General features: G+C 43.2%; 1 protein-coding gene across 4 annotated transcripts in view; it reads left to right on the top strand.

The window, feature by feature from the left end:
- SLC17A5 (solute carrier family 17 member 5) overlaps nucleotides 1–21,099 on the top strand; it is a 59,812-nt gene extending 38,713 nt beyond the window's left edge. For 3 of the 4 annotated variants that reach the window (XM_008013480.3, XM_008013482.3, XM_008013481.3), the window contains 3 exons: nucleotides 4,791–4,938; nucleotides 13,249–13,339; nucleotides 19,270–21,099. In XM_008013480.3, coding sequence (XP_008011671.2) covers nucleotides 4,791–4,938; nucleotides 13,249–13,339; nucleotides 19,270–19,407 — 377 coding nt within the window. In that variant the 3' untranslated portion in view covers nucleotides 19,408–21,099. Of the gene's footprint in view, nucleotides 1–4,790; nucleotides 4,939–13,248; nucleotides 13,340–15,712; nucleotides 15,811–19,269 lie in introns of all 4 variants that reach the window. The other variant, XM_073006167.1, reaches the window with a different exon arrangement.
- The last annotated feature ends 2,710 nt before the right edge of the window (nucleotides 21,100–23,809 follow it).

Here is a 23,809-nt window from a genome sequence, read left to right as displayed (position 1 = left end):
TGACCGGCTATAAATCAGGGTTCCCATGACTCTCTTGTCAGGTTCAGCTAATCTGCTAGAGCATCTCACAGAACTCAGAGAAACACTTTATTTATGTTTACCCACTTATTATAAAGGGTATTCCAAAGGATATAGATGAACAGCCAGATGGAAAGCTGCATAGGGCAACATATGTGGGACCGAATAGGGAGTTTTTCATGCCCTCTCCTGGAACACCACCCTCCAAGAACCCCGACGTCAAAAGTTCATCCAAACCGTGTCCCTTTTAGTTTGTATGGAGACTTCATTCAGTGAGCCTGATTGATTAAATCATTGGCCATTGGTGACTGACTCACCCTTCAACCCCTCTCCCCTCTCTGGAGTTTGGGGGTGGTGCCAAAAGTCCCAGACCTGTAATCCAGCCACCATCCTGAAGCTGTATGGGGACCCCCAACCACCAGTTGTCTCGTTAGCATACAAAAGATACTGTTACCACTCCAGAAATTCCAAAAGTTTTAGGAGCTGTGTGCCGAAAACTAGGGGCAGAGACCAAATATATATTTCTTTTATAAAACAATGTTTTAATAGAAATGGGGTCTTGCTATGTTGCCCAGTCTGGCCTTGAATTCCTGGCCTCAAGTGATCTTCCTGCCTCAGCATCCCAAAATGTTGGGATTACAGACATGAGCCACCACACTGGCCATATTTCTTTTCTTTTCTTTTCTTTCTTTTTTTTCTTTTTTTTTTTTGACAGGGGATCACTCTTAGCCCAGGCTGGAGTGTGGTGGCATGATCTTAACTCGCTGCAGCCTCAACTTCCTCAGCCTCAGGTGATCCTCCCACCTCAGCCTCCTGAGTAGCTAGGACTACAGGCATGCACCACCATACCCAGCTAATTTTTTAATTTTTACTAAAGATGGAGTTTCAACATGTTGTCCAGGCTGGTCTGTAACTCCTAAATTCAAGCTGTCTGCCTGTCTTGGCCTCCCAAAGTGCTGGGACTACAGGTGTGAGCCACCACACCCAGCCCCAGCCATTTTGTTTAATTTTTTTCTTTAATGGGACAAGGCCTCGCTTTATTGCCCACATTGGCCTTGAACTCCTGGCCTTAAACAATCCTGCTGCTTCAGCCTCCCAAAGTGCTAGGATTACAAGTGTGAGCCACCACGCCCAGCCCCCAGCCATATTTTTTTTAATCACAATATCACAACAGTTCAAGATAAAATAAAAATGATAATATTAGCCATTTATTTTGTTCACATAACAAAACACTATGATGCATTTAAGTGCATTTCTTTACAATATGTTTCTTTTTGAATCATACATTTTGAGGATTAAGATTTATAATATTTGCCGGGCGCAGTGGCTCATGCCTGTAATCCTAGCACTTTAGGAGGCTAAGGCAAGCAGATCACAAGGTCAGGAGTTGGAGACCAGGTTTCACATGGTGAAACCCCATCTACTAAAGATACAAAAATCAGCCGGGTGTGGTGGTGAGTGCCTGTAATCCCAGCTACTTGGGAGGCTGAAGCAGGAGAATTGCTTGAACCCAGGAGGCAGAGATTGCAGTGAGCTGAGATCACACCACTGCACTCCAGCCTGGGCAACACAGTGAGATCCTGTCTCAAAAAAAAAAAAAAAAGATTTATAATATCCTATTATCTCCACCATTGCTTATAATTATTTTTAAAATGGCTTGCTGTGCCAAACATCACCCCTCACAATTTTGTAAATCACTGTGCTTTCAGCTCAGACTTTGCAATGAAGTTTTTATATCAACTTTAGACAAGATGTAATGAAAGAATTTTTAAGCCTCCATCCCTTTTCTAAGTGAATTCATTTTAAGTTTCAATCCAAAAATATTTACTAGCATTATTATATCAAATAAGGAGCTATAAATCAAATAACTCAAACCATGAATAATCATGTGTTTCAGACTCTACTTTCAGAAAGGTAATTTTTTTTTTTTTTGAGACAGGGTCTTGCTCTGTTGCCCAGGATGGACAACCATGGCTCACTGCAGCCTCAACCTCCTAGGCTCAAGCAATTCTCCCATCTCAGCCTCCTGAGCAGCTGGGACTACATACGGGTCACGACACAGCATCCGGCTAATTATTTTTTATTTTTTGTAGAGACATAGTTTTACCATGTTGCTCAGGTTACTCACAAATTCCTCGGCTCAAGCAGTCCTCCCACCTCAACCCCCCAAAGTGCTGGAATTACAGGCGTGAGCCACTGTGCCCGGCCTAGAAAGATAACTTTTAAATCTATGTAATTAGTTGGGCGTGATGGTATGGATCTGTAGTTCCAGCTACTCCAGAGGCTAAGGTGAGAAAATTTCTTGAGCCTAGTTGTTTGAGGCTGCAGAGAGCTATAATGACAACACTGCACTCCAACCTAGGCAACACAGCAACACCCTGTCTCTAAAAATAGTTAGAAAAAATTGTACATAAAAATAAAACTATCTCAGACAATCATTTAACTTTTTTAAGGTCCCCAGTAGAGACCCTGGAAGTCTCGGTGACTATACTTCAGTAATTACATAATAAAAAGACTCTGGCTGGGCTCGGTGGCTCTTGCCTGTAATCCCAGCACTTTGGGAGGTGGAGGTGGACGGATACTTGAGGTCAGGAGTTTGAAACCAGGCTGGCTAACATGGTGAAACCCCATCTCTACTAAAAATACAAAAATTAGCCTGGTGCGGTGGTGTGAGGCTGTAATCCCAGCTACTCAGGAAGCTGAGGCAGGAGAATTGCTTGAACCCAGAGGCAGAGGTTGCAGTGAGCCAAGATTGTGCCACTGCACTCCAGTCTGGACAAAAAGAGTGGAAAAAAAAAAAATAGCCAGGCATGGTGGCACACACCGCTAATCCCAGCTACTCAGGAGGTTGAGGCATAAGACTTGCTTGAACCTGGGAGGCGGAGGTTGCAGTGAGCTGAGATTGTGCCACTGCACTCCAGCCTGGGTAACAGAATGAGAGCCTATTTCAAAATAAATAAATAAAGGAAATGAAATGAAATTAAATCAGACATGGCGGTGTGCACCTGTAGTGCCAGCTACTCAAGAAGCCAAGGCAGAGGATCACTTGAGCCTCAAAAGTCAAGGCTGCAGTAAGCCATGATCGCACCACTGCACTCCAGCCTGATGACAGAGTGAGACCCTGTCTCAAAAAAACAAGAAAATAAATAATAAATTTAATTGAATTTTTTTTTTAAAGTTTCTCAGTTACAGTATATACAAATACAACATTTCCATCATCACAGAGAGCTATTGGATAGCACTGCTATAGACACAGAAAAACTGACAGCCCACTCATTAAGTCCCTTATTGTATTTTACGCTTAACTGCCTGTAATGACCAATGTGTATTCTTATCAGTTGTTAATACTAGGGAGGATTCCTGCAGATTATGTGGGGAAGAAAAAAAAAAACCAAAGCCAGGCATGGTGGCCCACACCTGTAATCCTGGCACTTTGGGAGGCCAAGGTGGGGGGATCACTTGAGGTCAGGAGTTTGAGAACAGCCTGGCCAACATGGTGAAATACCGGCTCTGCTAAAAATACAAAAATTAGCTGGGTGTGGTGGCCCAGGCCTGTAATTCCAGCTATTCAGGAGGCTGAGGCAGGAGAATCACTTGAACCCGGGAGGCGGAGGTGGCAGTGAGCCCAGATCACGCCACTACACTCCAGCTTGGGCGACAGAGCAAGACTCCGTCTCAAAAAAATAAAAAGAGAGAGGGAGAGAGAATGAAGACAGAGATTTTTTAAAATCTTTTTAAGACACAAGGTCTCTAGCCAGGCGCGGTAGCTCACGCCTGTAATCCCAGCACTTTGGGAGGCCGAGGCATGCAGATCACGAGGTCAGGAGATTGCGACCATCCTGGCTAACATGGTGAAACCTCATCTCTACCAAAAATACAAAAACAAAATTAGCCAGGCGTGGTGGCGGGTGCCTGTAGTCCCAGCTACTCGGGAGGCTGAGGTGGGAGAATGGCATGAACCTGGGAGGTGGAGCTTGCAGTGAGACGAGATCATGCCACTGCTCTCCAGCCTGGGCGACAGAGCAAGACTCCATCTCAAAAAAAAAAAAAAGAAAGAAAAAGAAAAAGAGACAAGGTCTTGCTCTGACAACCCAGGCTGGAGTGCAGTGGTGCCATCATAGCTCACTGTAACCTTGAACTTCTGGGCGCAAGCAATCCTCCCGCCTCAGCCTCCTGAGCCGCCAGGACTACAGGTGTGCACCACCATGCCTGGTGAATTTTGTTTTTAATATTTCGTAGAGACAGGGTTTTGCTGTGTTGCCCAGACTGGCCTCAAACTCCTGGCCTCAAGTGATTCTCCCACCTCAGCCTCCTAAAGTGCTGGGATTACAGGGGTGAGCTGCCACACCCAGGCAAGATGGAGTCTTTTTCTAACCTCATCCAATAGAGTTTATTGTTTAGTTTATGTCCTTTGGTTATATGTATTTTAAATCACATTCTGTTGTCAGCTATTGCTTCTCTCTAGAAACGTATTTTTAAGTTGTTCTTGTCTTGTTCTTCTCTAACACCATGGAATTTTAGCTGAGTTTTGGCCACATGTAGATTTAATAACATTGCATAATGAGATTTTCCTTTTATAGTATATTAGTTGTATTACGCCCGTGTTTTCCAGCAGTTTTGTTTTGTTTTTCCATGAAATTTGTTAGTCTTCCAGGCAATATAGTGTTTCTACAGTAGGTGGCAGCAATTTCAAATTGCAGACTTACACCATATTAAGGCAGAGCAAATATTAATGCTGGGTATTTTTCCCTTTTATAACTTTTTAACTCTAGGAATGATTGGACCTGCAGTATTCCTGGTAGCTGCTGGCTTCATCGGCTGTGATTATTCTTTGGCCGTTGCTTTCCTGACTATATCAACAACACTGGGAGGCTTTTGCTCTTCTGGATTTAGCATTAACCATCTGGATATTGCTCCTTCGTGAGTACTAATATAAAGATTTGCTGTGATTGACTTTAAATTGTATTTTTTTTAATCCTGATAAAAGGCCAGACGCAGTGACTCACGCCTGTAATCCCACCACTTTGGGAGGCCGAGGCGGGCGGATCACCTAAGGTCAGGAGTTTGAGACCAGCCTGGTCAACATGGCGAAGCCCTATCTCTACTAAAAATACAAAAATTAGCCAGGCATGGTGGCGGGCACCTGTAATCCCAGCTACTTAGGAGGCTGAGGCAGGAGAATCGCGTGAACCCAGGAGGCAGAGGTTGCAGTGAGCCGAGATCGCATCATTGTACTTCAGCCTGGACGACAAGAGCAAGACTCCGTCTAAAAAAAAAAAAAAAAAAAAAAAAAAACCCTGATAAAATAGATATAACATAAAACTTAACATTTTTAAGTATACAGTTCTGCGGCATTAAGTGTTCGCATTGTTACATAACTAGCACCACCAACAATCTGTAGAACAATTTCATCTTCTCAACAGAAACCGTACCCATTACACACTGTCTCCCATTTCTCCCTTTTCCCAGGCCCTGACAACCAATATTCTGCTTTCTGCCTCTATGGATTTTACTACTATAGGAATGACTTTAAATTCTTTACAAGATTTTAATTTACACAATAATTAAAGCAGGATGTTGTTTCTAAATTTAAACTTTTAACTGTCATCACCTCTGTCCACAGTGCTCTCATTAGAACATTGCAATAACTCATTATAACTGTGTCTGTTCACCCAGCTAGACTAGGAACTCTGTGAAGGCAGAAACTCCCTTATTGTCCTCAGGGCTCACCATAGCACTTGGCATGCAGTAGGCATTTTGTCAGATGAATGAATGTCAAAGAGTAGACCAATTGATTTGTCTAACTGTATTACCTACGTGCAAATATATTTGTGTAGCACTTGATAGTTTACACATCACTTTCATAAACACTATCCATTTTACCCTTAAAGCATGCCTATGAAGTATTTTTGCCCTATTTGAATGCTAAAGAAACTTAAGAGAAGTGATTTATCTTTTTTTTTTAATTATTATTATTATTACTTTTTTTATTATTATACTTTGAGTTCTAGGGTACATGTGCATAACGTGCAGGTTTGTTACATATGTATACTTGAGAAGTGATTTATCTTACAGCACACAACTAATATAATAAATGATAGAGCCAAAACTTGAACCTAAAATTTTTACTTTTAAGCCCAAAATTCTTTCTACAGCTACCTCTCTGGAAACATTCTTTGAGCCCCATACTTCTAAAACCATTTTGTGCCAGTTGACAAGGTAAATAAGGGAGCTGTGTAAATACTTTAACCCAAAAGTTTTAATACACTTTATTTGTAAAAATAATGGATATGAATTTATTCTGGAGAAAAGACAGATGGACTCTTACGCTCTTTTCACTACCTCAAAATCTCCACACCCGGACTGCTACAGAATCTTCTGATTTCTATGAATCCTCAGCCTCCTATCCCTTCAATAAATACTCCTAAGATAAGCTCCACTCTGTCACCCAGGCTAGAGTGCAGTGATGCCATTGTAGTTCACTGTAGCCTTGAACTCCTGGGATCAAGTAATCCTTCCTGCTCAGCCTCCTGAGTTGCTGGGACTACAGGCACACATCACCATGCCTGGTTCATTTTTCAAAAAATATTTTGTGGAGATGGGGTCTCCCTGTCTTGTCCAGGGTGGTCTCAGTCTCCTGGCCTCAAGTGATCTTCCCGCCTCAGCCCCCAAAAAGTGCTAGGATTACAGGCGTGAGCCACAGCGCCTGGCCCAGACTTGAGGTTTTGTCAAGCCTAGAGTTGACAAACAGTCAAAGGGATATGGGAATTGAGAGTTCGAGAAATAGTTCTAGGCTATGTTATCACTTAGGATGTTTTTAGTTGAAGTATAGAAATTCTAACTCAAACTGGGCTGAACAGCATAATCTATTGATTCACTTAATTGTATCCAGAGATAATAGGCTTCAGGCAAGAGCTGATATCCAGCTGCCTACTAATATCACCATAGATTGTTTCTTTCTCACTCTCTGTCTTTTACAGTAGTAGTTTTATCCTAAGACTGGGTCTGCTTATAAAATCACACAATGAAATTATTGCCAGCAACAATCAGGACTACATGCTTCTTCATTCACATCAAGCAGAAAGAAAAAGATCTTTTCCTCTCTCAACCATGGAAATAAGTCCTGGGCTTCATTTTGGTTGACCCAAACTGAGTCACATGAACCAACCCCAATGGCCAAGAGAATGTCATGTGACTTTAGGAAAATCAGCACCTACCCCAAAAGTTAGAGGTCAAAGGGTCAGTGCCCCTCAGACGTCATTATTGCTACACAGATGGAGGTGGAGAGTGGGAATGGATGCTGAGGAATCCATCGGTAACATCCACTATAACACGTGAAGATGTGAATAAACATGAGTCATTTTTGAGCCAGGCGTGGTGGCTCACGCCTGTAATCCCAACACTTTGGGAGGCTGAGGCGGGTGGATCACCTGAGGTCAGGAGTTCGAGATCAGCCTGGCCAACATGATGAAACCCTGTCTCTACTAAAAATACAAAAATTAGCTGGGCATGGTAGCACACACCTATAATCCCAGCTACTCAGGAGGCTGAGACAGGAGAATTGCTTGAACCTGGGAGGTGGAGTTTGCTGTGAGCTGAGATTGCGCCACTGTGCTCCAGCCTGGGTGACAAAGTGAGACTCCATCTCAAAAAAAAAAAAAAAAAAAATTATAAGGAACATAAAATTGGTTCAGCAGCCATCTAGCCAGAAGAAGGTGGTAAGTCACCCACTCCATTTAATAAATCTGAAAGGTAGCTTAGGATTCATCAGGTTCCTGAAGTCTTGTCAGAATATCTGGAATCTGATGAGGGCCCCCAACCCTGCTCTCTTGAATTGGCAATGAAAGAAAATTGGATCATCGGATAAAAATTGGAGCTCTGATTGGCCAGGTGCAATGGCTCATGCCTGTTATCCCAGCACTTTGGGAGACCAAGGCGGGCAGATCACCTGAGGTCAGGAGTTCAAGACCAGCCTGGCCAACATAGTGAAACTCTGTCTCTACTAAAAATACAAAATTAGCCAGGTGGGGTGGTAGGACCTGTAATCCCAGCTACTTGGAAGGATGAGGCAGAAAAGCAATTGAACCTGGGAGGTGGAGGTTGCGGTGAGCCATGGCACTCCAGCCTGGGTGATAAGAGTGAAACTCCATTTCAAAAAAAAGAAAGAAAATTAGCACTATTGTCAAAGGATGAAAATAGGAAAAAAAAACAAATATCCATGGTACCTACCTAGTAAGATCATTGTGAAGATTAAATAGAGCACACACAGAACACTTTGCTCATAATGCAATAAATGTATTTGCATATAATGCAATAAATGTAATTGTTTTCTGGCTAACTTTGAGTCAGGTGTAGTGACCAGGGTCACAGATCAATCCAAGTACAATATTAAAGTGATGATTGGTGTGCTTTCAGAAAGGAAAATGCTGACCACTAAAGAGCCACCACTGGGTCCCTAAGAGCCAAAATGGCAAAACGGTCTAATTTCTCAATGTAATTTTTAGCCTAATAGAATAAAGAAAATATAGTAGATTTGATATGTCAGGACTTCATCCAGGTCTCCTATGATAGATACCCTTTTGGACGAGGTGGAGAAAGATGAATTGGATGTACAATTAGATAAATTTGTCACTACTAAATTTCAGTGTAATAGCATGCTGATTAACGGATCTAGTCATTTGAGAAACACTGTGCCAGGCACTGTACCAGATGTTGAAGACACAAACATGAAAATAACATGATTCCTGCTGGCATCTGTGTAAGCTGAAGCTGGCCTGGAGGATGGTGCTTCATGTCATGAAGTATAATGCTGGACAGGCAGCAGGTGGAATCCGGTGCCTGAGCTTCAAGCATCAGGTGGATGGTTGAAGTCTACATCTTAAAGACCCAGGTCCAACCCTGAAATCTTATGAGTCTTATAAGCCAAAAAAGACATTTATCTAGATATCATAAGAAGCTAAACAGTTTTAGTAACATAAATGATGCCAGCAAATAGTTGTAGCAGTTAGGAGGATGGTAAGCAAGTGCCTTTATGCCTCAGATAATGAGGACTGCTGTACTTGCTCTCAGCTGACTGAGACACAACTATTCAAATGGAAGTAGGCCGGGCGTGGCGGCCCACGCCTGTAATGCCCGCACTTTGGGAGGCTGAGGCCGGTGGATCGTTTGAGGTTAGGAGCTCCAGACCAGCCTGGCCAACATGGTGAAACCCCATCTCTACTAAAACTAAAAAATTATCTAGGTGTGGTGGTGGGCAACTATAATCCCAGCTACTCAGGAAGCTGAAGCATGAGAATTGCTTGAACCCGGTAGTTCGGAGGTTGCAGTGAGCAGAGATTGCGCTACTGCACTCCAGCCTGGGCTACAGAGCAAACCTCAGTCTCAAAAAAATAAAATAAATAAATAAATCTCATCAAAGTCAAAAGTATTATTATTATTTGTTGTTTGTTTCGTTTTGTTTTTGAGACGGAGTTTTGTTCTTGTTGCCCAGGCTGGAGTGCAATGCTGCGATCTCGGCTCACCACAACCTCCACCTCTTGGGTTCAGCCCAAAATCGAAATTATTTATCTCCCTTAGAGAGTGTGTGTGTGTGTGTGTGTGTGTGTGTGTGTGTGTGTTTAAACCTTGCAGTTCTAGCTCAAAGGATAACTTTCTTATATTTTGATTCAGCTCTTCAGATGAGCTTTTTAGTTTCTCTTTTCCAACTGGGATTTCTTGGTTCAAAGCACACCAGTTATTTCTAGTTGCAGGAGTCTTGGCTACGTGGCTACGTATCTTATTGGGGGTTACATATCTTATGTTTTTCATAGTTGGGCCCATTCAGTGTAACACTCTACTAGTTAGAACAGGAGCACTCGAGGACCATAAACAAGCATTCAACACCAGGGCTTGTAGTGAAAAGTGAAGCATGAGAAAATTTATCTTTCCTACAGATTGGGTTCAGTGATTACTGTTTTTTTTGTTTTGTTTTGTTTTTTTAACAAGGTAGCATTGTAGATTATAACAATTATAATATTAAGTACTGATTCAGAATCAGACAAATTGGGTGACATTTTATGGGTTTTTTTCATCTGTAAAATGAAGATAATCCAGCTGGTTGCAGTGGCTCTCACCTGTAATCCCAAGACTTTGGAAGCCCAAGGTAGGATGATCACTTGGACCCAGCAAGCAGTTCAAGACCTGGCTGGGCAATATAGCAAGACCCCATCTCTAAAAAAATTAATAAAATTTTAAAATTTAAAAAATAAAATGAAAATAATCGTACCTCATGGGGTTGATTTTTATAATTAAAATGATATAATATGATATATAAAACCCTTATAAACATGTCTGATATAAGGTTTTCCAATAAAAAGTAAATAGATACAAGGTTTTCCAATAAATAATATTCCTATTAACACATAAATGTGTACTTGGATTTTATAGGCCTTCTATAGACTGAAATAGAGATTTTATTTTATTAATTTATTATTTTTTGAGATAGGGTCACCCCCTGTCACCCAGGCTGGAGTGCAGTAGCAAGATCATGGCTCACTGCAGTCTAAAGCAATCCTCCTGCAATCCTCCCACCTCAGCCTCCTGAGTAGCGGGTCTACAGCATGAGCCACCACACCCAGCTAATTTTTGTGTGTGTGTTTTTATTTTTTTGTAGAGAGAGGGTTTCACCATGTTGCCCAGGCTGGTCTCAAACTCCTGGGCTCAAGCAATTCACCCACCTCGGCCTCCCAAAATGCTGGGATTACAGGCATGCACCACCACACCTGGCCCCAAAATAGAGATTTTTCTATGGTAATTTTGTTGCCCGGATTCATGGGAATTAGATAGATTTTCAGCTATTAATTCCAGTAGTATTCCAACAGCACAGACTCCAGACTGAGTCCATACAACTTGTTTTCTTCCAAGTAGTCATCAATCTTTCATGGCCTGTCCTGGCCAAGTGAAATATAAGTACTTGAATGAGCTTCTTGTTGCTGACATTTAGAATTTCACGGCATTCGTCTGCACTTAATATCTGTCACTGGAAAGGCTGGCAGCATTGCAGTTGACTCCTCTTACTGCCAAGGTGTTAATGGTTTAAAAAGAAAAAAAAAAAATAGAGGCTCTGCCAAGCTTGGTTAATTTAGATACACTCCCTAAAGGGGATAAGCCAAAAAGATCTGTGCCTCATGGTTTTGTTATAGTGCTGTGTGTATGCACAAGTCTTGAACATAAAACTTTGTGATCTTTATACATAACCAAATTAGTTAAGCAGAATTTTTTTAACTGAACTCCTCCACCACCTTTAAGTGTTTTTTTTTTATTTGTTTGTTTGTTTGTTTTACCAAAAACATTAAACCTAAATCTAATGAAAGCCCTAGGATTTAGAGTCTAGAAACCATCAGTGTACAGGAAATACAGGAGGTATAAAATTATGCAAAACGATACCTAAGAGATACAGTCTTCACAGTCCAGAATTCATGAATATATACAGGACAAACATCCTAGTAAAGAGACAGCAATTTTAGGCCGGGTGCAGTGGCTCACACCTATAATCCCAGCACTATGGAAGGCCGAGGTGGGTGGATCACCTGAGGTGAGGAGTTCGAGACCAGCCTGATCAACATGGTGAAACCCTGTTTCTACTAAAAATACAAAATTACCCAGGTATGGTGGTGCACGCCTGTAATCCCAGCTACTCAGGAGGCTGAGGCAAGAGAATCACTTGAACCAGAGAGGTGGAAGTTGCAGTGAGCTGAGATCATGCTATTGCACTCCAGTCTGGGCAACAAAAGCGAAACTCTGTCTCCAAAAAAAAAAAAAAGAGGCAGCAATTTAAAAAATGAATGATTGGGCCAGGTACAGTGGCTCACACCTGTAATCCCAGCACTTTGGGAGGCCGAGGCAGGTGGATCACCTGAGATCAGGAGTTCAAGACCAGCCTGACCTACATGGCACGCGTGTGTAGTCCCAGCTACTCAGGAAGCTGAAACAGAAGAATCACTTGAACCCGGGAGGCGGACGTTGCAATGAGCCGAGATTGCGCCACTGTACTCCAGCCTGGGCAACAGAGACTCCATCTCAAAAAAAAAGCAAATTAATGGAACAAGTAAATTGTATGTTTTATATGATCTCATGTCTATAATAATATACTTGAAATATATAGAGATAGCAAAAAATAATTAGGATATTACAAAAATGTTAATGTTGATCATCTCTATGAGGAAGAATTATAGGATTATAGGTAAATTTACTTATTTTTTCTTTTTTCTTATTAATTTTCAAAAATTAATTACCATTGAATTTTCAAATCAGGAAATAAACTTTTTTTTAACTTAAAAAACTTTAAGCTAGGCCGGGCGCGGTGGCTCAAGCCTGTAATCCCAGCACTTTGGGAGGCCGAGACGGGCGGATCACGAGGTCAGGAGATCGAGACCGTCCTGACTAACGCAGTGAAATCCCGTCTCTACCAAAAAAACACAAAAAACTAGCCGGGCGAGGTGGCGGGCGCCTGTAGTCCCAGCTACTCGGGAGGCCGAGGCAGGAGAATGCCGTAAACCCGGGAGGCGGAGCTTGCAGTGAGCTGAGATCCGGCCACTGCACTCCAGCCTGGGTGACAGAGCGAGACTCCGTCTCAAAAAAAAAAAAAAAAAAAAAACTTTAAGCTAGACATGCCATGCTTTGTGTATGAAAATGATATCTCAGAACTTTCCTATATCGTTATAAAAGGGGTTATTTCCATGGCTATGTTCCTCTATGTAATGTTAAAATGCTACTTAACTATTGAAATGCAAGTTTTTCACCAGCTGAATATAAAATCCCATTTCAATAGGACATTTTATTTAGACATAAAATTTCACAAGAACACAACCTGGAGCAGAATAGCTGTCTATTGAAAGAAGCGGCCAGGCGCGGTGGCTCACACTTGTAATCCCAGCACTTTGGGAGGCTGAGGCAGGCAGATCACTTGAGGTCCGGAGCTCGAGACCAGCCTGGCCAACATGGTGAAACCCCAGCTCTACTAAAAATACAAAACTAGCCCAGCATGATGGTGCATGCCTGTAGTCCCCGCTACTCAGGAGGCTAAGGCACGCTTGAACCCAGGGGGCAGAGGCTGCAGTGAGCTGAGATCATGCCACTGCCCTCCAGCCTGGGCCACAGAGTGAGACTGTCTCGAAAAAAAAGAAGAAGGAAAGAATGAAGCTGTTTAAATGTGTAGCACAATAATAAACTTCTATGAAAATGTTTCTACAGGTATGCTGGTATCCTCCTGGGCATCACAAATACATTTGCCACTATTCCAGGAATGATTGGGCCCGTCATTGCTAAAAGTCTGACCCCTGATGTAAGTAGATAATTTGCTTGTAAACTGGAAAGGTTTTGGAGCTGCACATCTGTGTCAAAGTTCAGTGTATTTTAATTAAGTGTAAAATTCTAAATGTTCTTATGAAATTCTTTTTAGCAACAAAAAGCTAAATGCCTTAATGGATGGGAAAGTATATTTTCAAAGAACACTTTTTGGATTTTAGACAGAACAATAGAACTAAGTCAAATGAAGACGTAGCTGAAACCACACAAGTAGTTAAAAGTTTTGATATTGGCGGGATGTGGTGACTTATGCCTGTAATCCCAGCACTTTGGGAGGCCGAGGCAGGTGGATCACGAGGTCAGGAGTTCAACACCAGCCTTGCCAACATGGTGAAACCCCTTCTCTACTCAAAATACAAAAATTAGCCAGGTGTGGTGGCACGTGCCTGTAGTCCCCTACTCGGGAAGCTCAGGCGGGAGAATCCCTTGAACCTGGGAGGCGGAGGTTGCAGTAAACCGAGACCATGCCATTGCACTCCAGCCTGGGTGACAGAGTGAGACCCCATCTCAAAAAAAGTTGTGATATTATACTAGACAAATAATTTTTGTTTTTGATTTGAACAAATAAAAATTGACAGTGTAAAATTATTCAAAAAGTAGGCCCATGAAGGCGAGGTATCAGGAAATCATGTGAGAATTAATGAGGAAAAGTTGAAATAACCGAGAATGTTTAGAGGACCAGAAAATTTGGGAAGACATAAAAGGTGTCTTCACATATTTGAAAGGCTACTAAATGTAAGATGGAGACTTATTCTCAGCAGTTCCACAAAGACAGATTGAGAGAAGTTATAGAGACACTGGGAAAATTCTTTGTTCAAAGCTGTTACTTTATGGAATGAGTCACCTTAAGGGTTAGTAACCCCTGAAACAGTCAAACATTTATTCAACAGGCATTTCTTAGGTGCTTATTAATATGCTAGATACATGGCCAGGCACAGTGGCTCACATCTATAATCCCAGCACTTTGGGAGGCCGAGGCGGGCAGATCACCTGAGGTCAGGAGTGTGAGACCAGCCTGGCCAACATGGTGAAACCCCATCTCTACTAAAAATACAAAAAAGTAGCCGGACTTTGTGGCTTGCACCTATAATCCCAGCTACTCAGGAGGCTCAGGCAGAAGAATCGCTTGAACCTGGGAGGTGGAGGTTGCAGTGAGCTGAGATCATGCCATTGAATTCCAGCCTGGGTGACAAGAGCAAAACTCTGTCTCAAAATAAATAAATAAATAAGGCCTCAAAGGCCCTTTTCAACTTTGATTTTCTAACCTTCAAAAAAGGTATATAAGGTATTCTTTAAGAGGCTAACTCAAACCTCTGAAAGAGGTAATTTTCTCTTTTGTCTCTGTGATAAAATTAACGCCATGTGTAATCCTTAGAATTTCAGGACATACGGCCGGGCGGTGGTTCACGCCTGTAATCCCAGCACTTTGGGAGGCTGAGGCGGGCGGATCACAGAGTCAGGAGATCAAGACCATCCTGGCCAACATGGTGAAACCCTGTCTCTACTAAAAATACAAAAAGTAGCCAGGTGTGGTGGCGGGCTCCTGTAGTCCCAGCTAGGCTACTCAGGAGGCTGAGGCATGAGAATTGCTCGAACCCAGGAGGCGGAGGTTGCAGTGAGCCGAGATCGCCACTGCACTCCAGCCTGGCAACACAATGACACTCCTTCTCAAAAAAAAAAAAGAATTCCAGGACATACTTACAGACTTTCTTATTACCAAATATACTGATTTCAGACATATATATGTTCCCCACAAATAGTGTTCCTATTTCTTCTCCACATCTACCGTTTCTGATTCCTTAAGTGATGCAGTACCTCCCTGTTACTATTTCCTCTCACTTAATAAAAAGGAATGTTGTAGAAATGCTTTTTCTAAAGTTCTGTGTCTCAATATAGACATGTCCAAAATGTTTAACATTATCCTTGTCCTCATGGAGTGGGGTGGCAACACCAGAACCTAAGTCAGCACACTACCATGTGTTAATTTCACTTACTGATAATGCCAGCGCTTCTGCTAGGGAAATATGGATTCCTGATTAAAGTCTTTTATGTTTACAAGTGGGAACTGCGCTTCATTTGGGATATGTTATAGCATTTGTTTAATGCTGTTAAAAAGATATCATTGTTTTAGCTGGGTGTGGTTTGCACCTGTAGTCCCAGCTACTTAGAAAGTTAAAGCAGGAGGATGCATGAGCCCTGGGGTTTGAGGCTGTAGTGAGCTATGATCATGCCTCTGCACTCCAGCCTGGGTGAGAGCAGGAGACCCTGTCTCAAAAAAATAAATAAAATAAAACTTATTTTATTTTATTTATGTTTTTTTTCCGAGATGGAGTTGCACTCTGTTACGCAGGCTGGAGTACAGTGGTGCAGTCTCAGCTCACTGCAACCTCTGCCTCCCAAGTTCAAGCGATTCTCCTGCCTCAGCCTCCTGAGTAGCTGGGATTACAGGCATGCGCCACCACGCCCAGCTAATTTTGTATTTTTAATAGAGATGGAGCTTCTCCATGTTGGTCAGGCTGGTTTCGAACTCCCAACCTCAGGTGATCCGCCTGCCTCGGCCTCCCAAAGTGCTGGGATTACAGGACTGAGCCACCGCACCTGGCCAAAGAAAACTCTAAAGTTTATTATTTTAAAAAAGGAAAAGCACACACTTGCCTTCACAATTGTAATTTCTTTTTTTTTTTTTTTTTTTTGAGACGAAGTCTCACTTGTCCCCCAGGTTGGAGGGCAGTGGCGTGATCTCAGCGCACTGCAACCTTTGCCTCCCGGGTTCAAACAATTCTCCTGCCTCAGCCTCCCAAGTAGCTAGTACTACAGGCAAGTGCCACCACACCCGGCTAATTTTTGTATTTTTAATACAGATGGGGTTTCACCATGTTGGCCAGGCTGGTCTCGAACTCCTGACCTCAAATGATCCACCCGCCTCAGCCTCCCAAAGTGCTGGGATATTAGGCGTGAGCCACTGCACCCAGCCTGTAATTTCTTACTTTATGGAATGAGCACTGCCTCAAAAACTTTGCAGCATGAGTCAGCATATAAATAAATAATGCAATAATTAAAATTCAAAGTGTGTCTGAGGTTCGATGTTGTTATAAACAAAACAGTATTCTCTAAAAACTGGTGGAATTTTTGTTAAAAAACAAACTAGGAGCTGTGTGAGACTTCTAGTACAATGATTGATTTTAAGTTCAATCATTGACTGATTGCTCAGCAGAATTTAAGATGAGTATCTAAGACTTTTTTTCACTAAAATGCATTCATCTCAGACAAGTATAACCACCACAGGGTGTTTCTTTCTGCATGTTTCTCCTGTTTTCCCAAATAAATGACCTCCTACTGGCTTCCCAGTGCCTTCTCTTTCACTTCCTCATTGCTAGTTCTACTGCGTGTTTGGTTTTGTTTGTTTTTTGAGACAGGGTCTCCATCACCCAGACTAGAGTGCGGTGGCGCGATCATGGCTCACTGCAGCCTCAACCTCCCCAGGCTCAGGTGATCTTCTTACCTCAGCCTCTCAAGTAGCTAGGACTACAGGTGTGCACCACCATGTCCGGCTAATTTTTCCATTTTTTATAGAGATGGGGTTTCACCACCTTGCCCACGCTAGTCTCAAACTCCTGGGCTCAAGGTATCCACCTGCCTCGGCCTCCCAAAGTGCTGGGATTACAGGCATCCACCATGCCTGGTCTACTTGTTTGTTTGTTTGTTTGTTTTTTGTGAGACAGAGTCTCACTCTGTTGCCCAGGCTGGAGTGCAATGGCACAATCTCGGCTCACTGCAAACTCCACTTCCTGGGTTCACGCCATTCTCCTGCCTCGGCCTCCCAGGTAGCTGGGTTTACAGGCACCGGCCAACACACCTGGCTAATTTTTTGTATTTTTAGTAGAGACGGAGTTTCACCTTGTTAGCCAGGATGGTCTCGATCTCCTGATGTCGTGATCTGCCCAACTCGGCCTCCCAAAGTGCTGGGATTACAGGCATGAGCCACTGCGCCCAGCCTGGGTTTTTTTGTTTTGTTTTGTGTTTTTGAGACAGAGTTTCGCTCTTGTTCCCCAAGCTGGAGTGCAATGGCATGACCTCAGCTCACCGCAACCTCCGCCTCCTGGGTTCAAGCAATTCTCCTGCCTCAGCCTCCTGAGTAACTGGGATTACAGGCGCCTGCCACCACACCTGGCTAATTTTTGTATTTTTAGTAGAGACAGGGTCTCGCCATGTTGGCCACGCTGGCCTTGAACTCCTGACCTCAGGTGATCCAGCCACCTTGGCCTCCCAAAGTGCAGGGATTACAGGCATGAACCACCACACCCAGCCCATTTTTTTGTTTTTTTGTTTTTGAGATGGAGTCTCGCTCTGTTGCCCAGGCTGGAGTGCAGTGGTGCAATCTCGGCTCACTGCAAGCTCCACCTCCCCGGTTCACGCCGTTCTCCTGCCTCAGCCTCTCGAGTAGCTGGGACTACAGGCGCCGGCCACCACGCCTGGCTCATTTTTTATATTTTTAATATAGAGAGAGACAGGGTTTCACCGTGTTAGCCAGGATGGTCTCAATCTGACCTCGTGATCCACCCACCTTGGCCTCCCAAAGTTCTGGGATTACAGGCAGGAGCCACCGCGCCCGGCCGTGTGTGTGTGTGTGTTTTTTTAATACTGCAAATATAGTCACCACTCTGGTTACACTGAAATTGAAAAAATCCAAAAAATGGTTGTTAAAGGTAGTCACATGACCCAGAAATTTGGATAACTGTCTGATATTTTTATGCCACCGGATTGGATTATACGCTGAACCGTTGTCTTACTGACAGATCCCATGTTATGTCCTGCTTTGTGTGCCATTCAAGATCTTTTATACTTGCCAGGCCTCTCTCTGATGTGGCAGATCCTCAGAGCTGAACTTGAGTTCATCTTAACCATATTTACTTGATCCACCTGACACCTTTCACCTAAGACCCTGGGAGACCATGCACAGGCTAAAACTTTCTTAGTGTTAGTGTTAGTCAGGCATGATTCGGGGACATACCAGTATACTTTTTATTGAAGTATATCTATCTATCGTCAGTAAACTTTTTATTGAAGTATAACTTTTTTTAAATGCACAAATCTAGGCCAGACGTAGTGGCTCACACCTGTAATACCATCACTGTGGAAGCCTGAGGCGAGCAGATCACTTGAGCCCAGAAGTTCAAGACCAGCCTGGGAAACATGGCAAAACCCCATCTCTACTAAAAAAAAAAAAAAAAAAAGCAAAGAAAATTAGCCAGGTGTGGTAGCATGCACCTTTAATCCCAGCTCCTTGGAAAGCTGAGTTGGGAGGACTGCCTCAGCCCAGAAAGTGAGGCTGCAGTGAGCCGAGATTGCGCCACTGCATTCCAGCCTGGGTGACAGAGTGAGACTCTGTCTCAAAAATAAAAACAAAAATAAATAAATGCACAAATCTAAAGTGTACAGCTAGATGAATTTCCACAAAGTTAATACAGCGGTGTAACCAGCACCCAATCAAGAAACAGAGTATTACCTCCCTCAGTAAGATCCCAGGTACCACTTCCTGCTATTCTTTCTTCACCCTCAGCAAGAGGAACCACTCTCCCAACTTTTAACCCCATAGATTAGTATGGTCTGACTTTGAGCTGTATATAAACGGAATCATTTAGTATGTCACCTTTTTGTCTGGCTTCTTTTGCTTCACATTTTGTTTGTGAGCTGTATTTATGATGTTGTAGCCCATTCTCATTGCTGTACCGTATTCCATTGAACAACTACACCACTAGCCTACTGCTGGTGGATATTTGGGTTGTTTCAGGCATGGGGCTTTTATGAATAATGTGACTGTTTTAACAGTCTTGTGACATCATCTTTTTAATGAAGTGAACTACAAACAAAATTTTATTTCACTTGCATTTTTTTCTTTCTGTGCAGAACACTGTTGGAGAATGGCAAACCGTGTTCTATATTGCTGCTGCTATTAACGTTTTTGGTGCCATTTTCTTTACACTGTTCGCCAAAGGTGAAGTACAAAACTGGGCTCTCGATGATCACCATGGACACAGACACTGAAGGAACCAATAAATAATCCTGTCTCTATTCATGTATTTTTATTTATCATGTAACCTCAAAGTGCCTTCGGTATCGTGTAAGCATTCTATGTCTTTTTAATTGTACTTGTATTAGATTTTTAAGGCCTGTAATCATGAAGTATCACTAGTTGCCAGATTAATAAAATGAACCGTGTTTAATTGTGAATAATATATATGCTAGGACTTCTACTTTAGGTTCACATACCTGCCTGCAAGTCGGGCAACATGAAGTAGGAGAGTTCCGTTGATTTTTTAGGGCCATACTTAAGGGAATGAGCTGAAACAGAGCTCTGAATACCTTTGCTTAATTAAACTAGATGATAATTCTCAGGTATTGATAAACACCTGTTGTTCACTTTCCTCATAAAAATTGTCAGGTCTCTCTGACACTTAGATCTCAAACTTTAGCATCTCTGTGGAGCTGCCATCCACTGTATAATTTGGCCTGGCAACTAGACTGAGGGGAGTGTACCCAGGCAGCTTCCAGGCACTCCCTCCCTGGCTTCTGGGTCAGAGTGCCCAGCATTTATCAGAGGCAGCATCCAAGCCCAGAACCAGTGTCGACTCTTCGGCTGGTGCCTTTCCTCTGAGGGGCTATTAATGTGTAGATAAAGCCCTGAGTAGGCAGGAGCAGTGAGATCCACTGCTGTGGTCTTGATACATCCTCAGACTTTCCCTTCCCAGCACAGAGGAATATCAGCTGGCATGCAACCTGCAAAAGAAAAGTGCAAAGCGGCCGGGCACGGTGGCTTACGCCTATAATCCCAATACTTTGGGAGGCCGAGGTGGTCGAATCACGAGATCAGGAGTTCAAGACCAGCCTGGCCAGCATGGTGAAACCCCGTCTCTACTAAAAATACAAACAATTAACTGGGCGTGGTTGCGGACACCTGTAATCCCAGATACTCAGGAGGCTGAGGTAGGAGAATCACTTGAACCCAGGAGGTGGAGGTTGCAGTGAGCCAAGATCGCACCACTGCACTCCAGCCTGGGTGATGGAGCGAGACTCCATCTCAAAAAAAAAAAAAAAGAAAAGAAAAGTGCGATGCCCAGTCCATCACAAATAAGATCATCCTAGTTTAAATCTACTCTCACATGGACCACAGTATACATTTCTAAGTGCTGTGTTTTGTTTGTTTGTATTTTGTAGAGATGGGGTCTCGTTTTGTTGCCCAGGCTGGTTTTGAACTCCTGGCTTCAAGCGATCCTCCTGCCTCAGCCTCACAAAGTGTTGAGACTACAGGCATGAGCCACTTTTGCCCAGCCTGTTCTGTGTTTTTTAAGCTGCAGGATAATTTTTTTAAAAACTAATTCTCACTGTTTGTTCAGTCTGTCTTCATCGAAGTTTGTGGTTGCAGTTTAAAGTTAAAGTGACTTTTAAAGGCCACATCACCTGAGACTAGGGTAATCATCTTTACTTCTGGTTCCTGAAATCATATTTTTCCCGTGGACCATCCTCCAGTGGTTGTGGTTGTTGAGCATGCTTTCAGAGCACCTATGTGGCTTAAAACTTCGCTTATGTTTTCTGTTCAACACTACCTGTAATATTTTAAAACTGATTAATGTGATGTGAATACATTTATGTAAATTTATGTTTAAATTTGTAAATAGCTTTAAATTGCTATGGCAATGTTTCCTTTATAAATCATCAAAATAAACCTTTGTGAATTGATTTTTGGATCTGACAGTTCTGTGACATTTCCTAGTGTCCACTGTGACTCTTTGACATCTTTTCTGCATCTTGCTTGAGCCATCATCTTCTCTACACACATTTCTGCTACCACAAAGCCAAGGAACTTGGGCCTCCTAAGGGATACTGCATCAGAAATCTCTGTTGCCATCAACCTACCCTTCCTAGCTCTGAATAGGGTCAAACCTTCTTGCTAAAGCATATGCCCACGCTACACTGATTCTCTCTCTCCCACCTCCTCTAAGGACTTGCTTCAGTAATTCTTCTTTTTATAAATAATTGAGACAGGGTCTTGCTTTGTTGCCCAAGCTGAGCTCAAGCGATCCTCCTGTCTCAGCCTCCCAAGTAGCTGGCATTACACAGGCATGTGCTATCACGCCCAGTTAGTAGCTCCTCTTTCATTTACTTCTTCAGTCTCTCCCCTTGTTCTTTTCCTTTTGTCTCAGATATACACACGTCTTCTCTAGTCCTTAAATAATAATACAGACGTCTCCTGGGGACATTAAATCACAAGTGTACAGAATATCTCTAATACTCAAGAAACTGGAAAACAGTGTGTGATTTTATAGATAGATATAGATAGGGATTTTCATCCACGGTTCCATGGTTCCTGACTCATAACTCCCATAGCTCTTGTTATGTTGGGCGCCTTTAGGCCTCAGAAGCAACCTCAGGAAACAGAATCTCTTTGATCCTCTCCTGCCCTCCCTTCACCTGCTGCTTTTTCTCCTAAGGCAGGAATCTTCCCCCACCATTCTGTCTTGGAACTGGTCATAAAGAAATTCTGTGGCCAGTCACGGTGGCTTATGCCTGTAATCCCAGCACTTTCGGAGGCCGAGGTGGGAGGATCACAAGGTCAGGAGTTCGAGACCAGCCTGGCCAATATGGTGAAACCCCATCTCTACTAAAAATACAAAAAAGAGCCAGGTGTGGTGGCGGGCGCCTGTGGTCCCAGCTACTCGGGAAGCTGAGGCAGGAGAATCACTTGAACCTGGGAGGCGGAGGTTACAGTGAGCCGAGATGGCACCACTGCACTCCAGCCTGGGTGACAGAGCAAGACTCTGTCTCAAAAAAAAAGAAAAGAAAAAGAAATTCTGTGGCCTACCCTGTTGGACTATAGGTCATAAGACCCCATGCCCACGTTTGAGAAGAGGTCCTCTCCATACCCTGGAGGAAGGAATGCCGCACAGAGAGGCCAAGAAGAATCTGGACGGTCTTGCTGGGTTTCCCTCTGAGTCTGTTAGTGTTAGATCACACCCTTTCTGTCCAATCACATTTCTTCATGGTTGTTAATCATGACTATCCAATGAAGTCTCCATAAAAGGCCTAATAAGACAGGGTTTGGGAAGCCTCCTGATAGCTGAACACATGGAGGTTCCTGGAGGGTGGCACGCCCAGAGAGGGCCTGGAAGTTCCTCATCCCTTTCCCCAGATATTGTCCTATGCGTCTCTTCATCTGTGTCCTTTGTAATATCCTTTATAATAAATGATAAACATAAATGTTTCCCTGAGTTATTCGAACCACTCTAGCAAATTGATTGAACCAAAAGAGGTGGTTGTGAAAACCTCAACCTGAAGCCAGCAAGTCACAAGTTCCAGAAACCTAGACTTGGGACTGGGGTCTGCAGTGGTGGGCAATCTTGGGGACTGGGCCTTCCACCTGTGGGATCTGATGCTACCTCCAGGTAGACGGTGTCAGCACTGAATTGGGAGACACCCAGCTGGTGTCTGTTGCAGAACTGATTGCTTAATTGGTGTGTGAGGAAAAACCCATACCCTTTTAATCACAGAAGTCTTCTGTGTTTATTGTTGTTGTATGAGAGATTAGAAAAAAACACATTTGGGCCGGGCGTGGTGGTTCACGCCTGTAATCCCAGCACTTTGGGAAACTGAGGTGGGTGGATCAGAAGATCAGGAAATCAAGACCATCCTGACTAACATAGTGAAACCCCGCCTCTACTAAAAATACAAAAAAATTAGCTGGGCATCGTGACAGGTGCCTGTAGTCTCACCTACTCGGGAGGCTGAGGCAGGAGAATGGCATGAACCTGGGAGGTGGAGCTTGCTGTGAGCTGAGATCGTGCCACTGCACTCCAGCCTGGGCGACAGAGTGAGACTCTGTCTCAAAAAAAAAAGAAAAAAAGAAAGAAAGAGAAAAGAAAAAAGCACATTTGGCCCACCGCAGTGGCTCACGCCTGTAATCCCAGCACTTTGGAAGGCTGAGGCAGGCAGATCACCAGAGGTCAGAAGTTCGAGACCAGCCTGACCAACATGGAGAAACCCCGTCTCTACTAAAAATGCAAAATTAGCCGGGCATGGTGGCACATGTCTGTAATCCTAGCTACACAGGAGGCTGAGGCAGGAGAATCGCTTGAACCTGGGAGGCAGAGGTTGTGGTGAGCCAAGATCACACAATTGCATTCCAGCCTGGGCAACAAGAGCGAATCTCGGTCTCAAAAAAAAAACAAAACACACAGTTTGAGTGGATTTTTCCACAAACAATGGTTACCTCTGTAGAGAGAAAATCGGCAACTAGGGATAGGAAGGGGAATTAATTTTTACTTTACCAAATGTGGCAGTATGACCTATTCAAATAAATATATTGTTTTATTTATTTATTTATTTATTTATTTCAGACGGAGTCTTGCTCTGTTGCAGGCTGGAGGGCAGTGGCACAATCTCAGCTCACTGC

This window comes from Chlorocebus sabaeus, chromosome 17 (genome assembly GCF_047675955.1).
Source record: "Chlorocebus sabaeus isolate Y175 chromosome 17, mChlSab1.0.hap1, whole genome shotgun sequence".
Lineage (NCBI taxonomy): Eukaryota > Metazoa > Chordata > Mammalia > Primates > Cercopithecidae > Chlorocebus > Chlorocebus sabaeus.
This window is presented reverse-complemented; position numbering and strand designations above follow the sequence as displayed.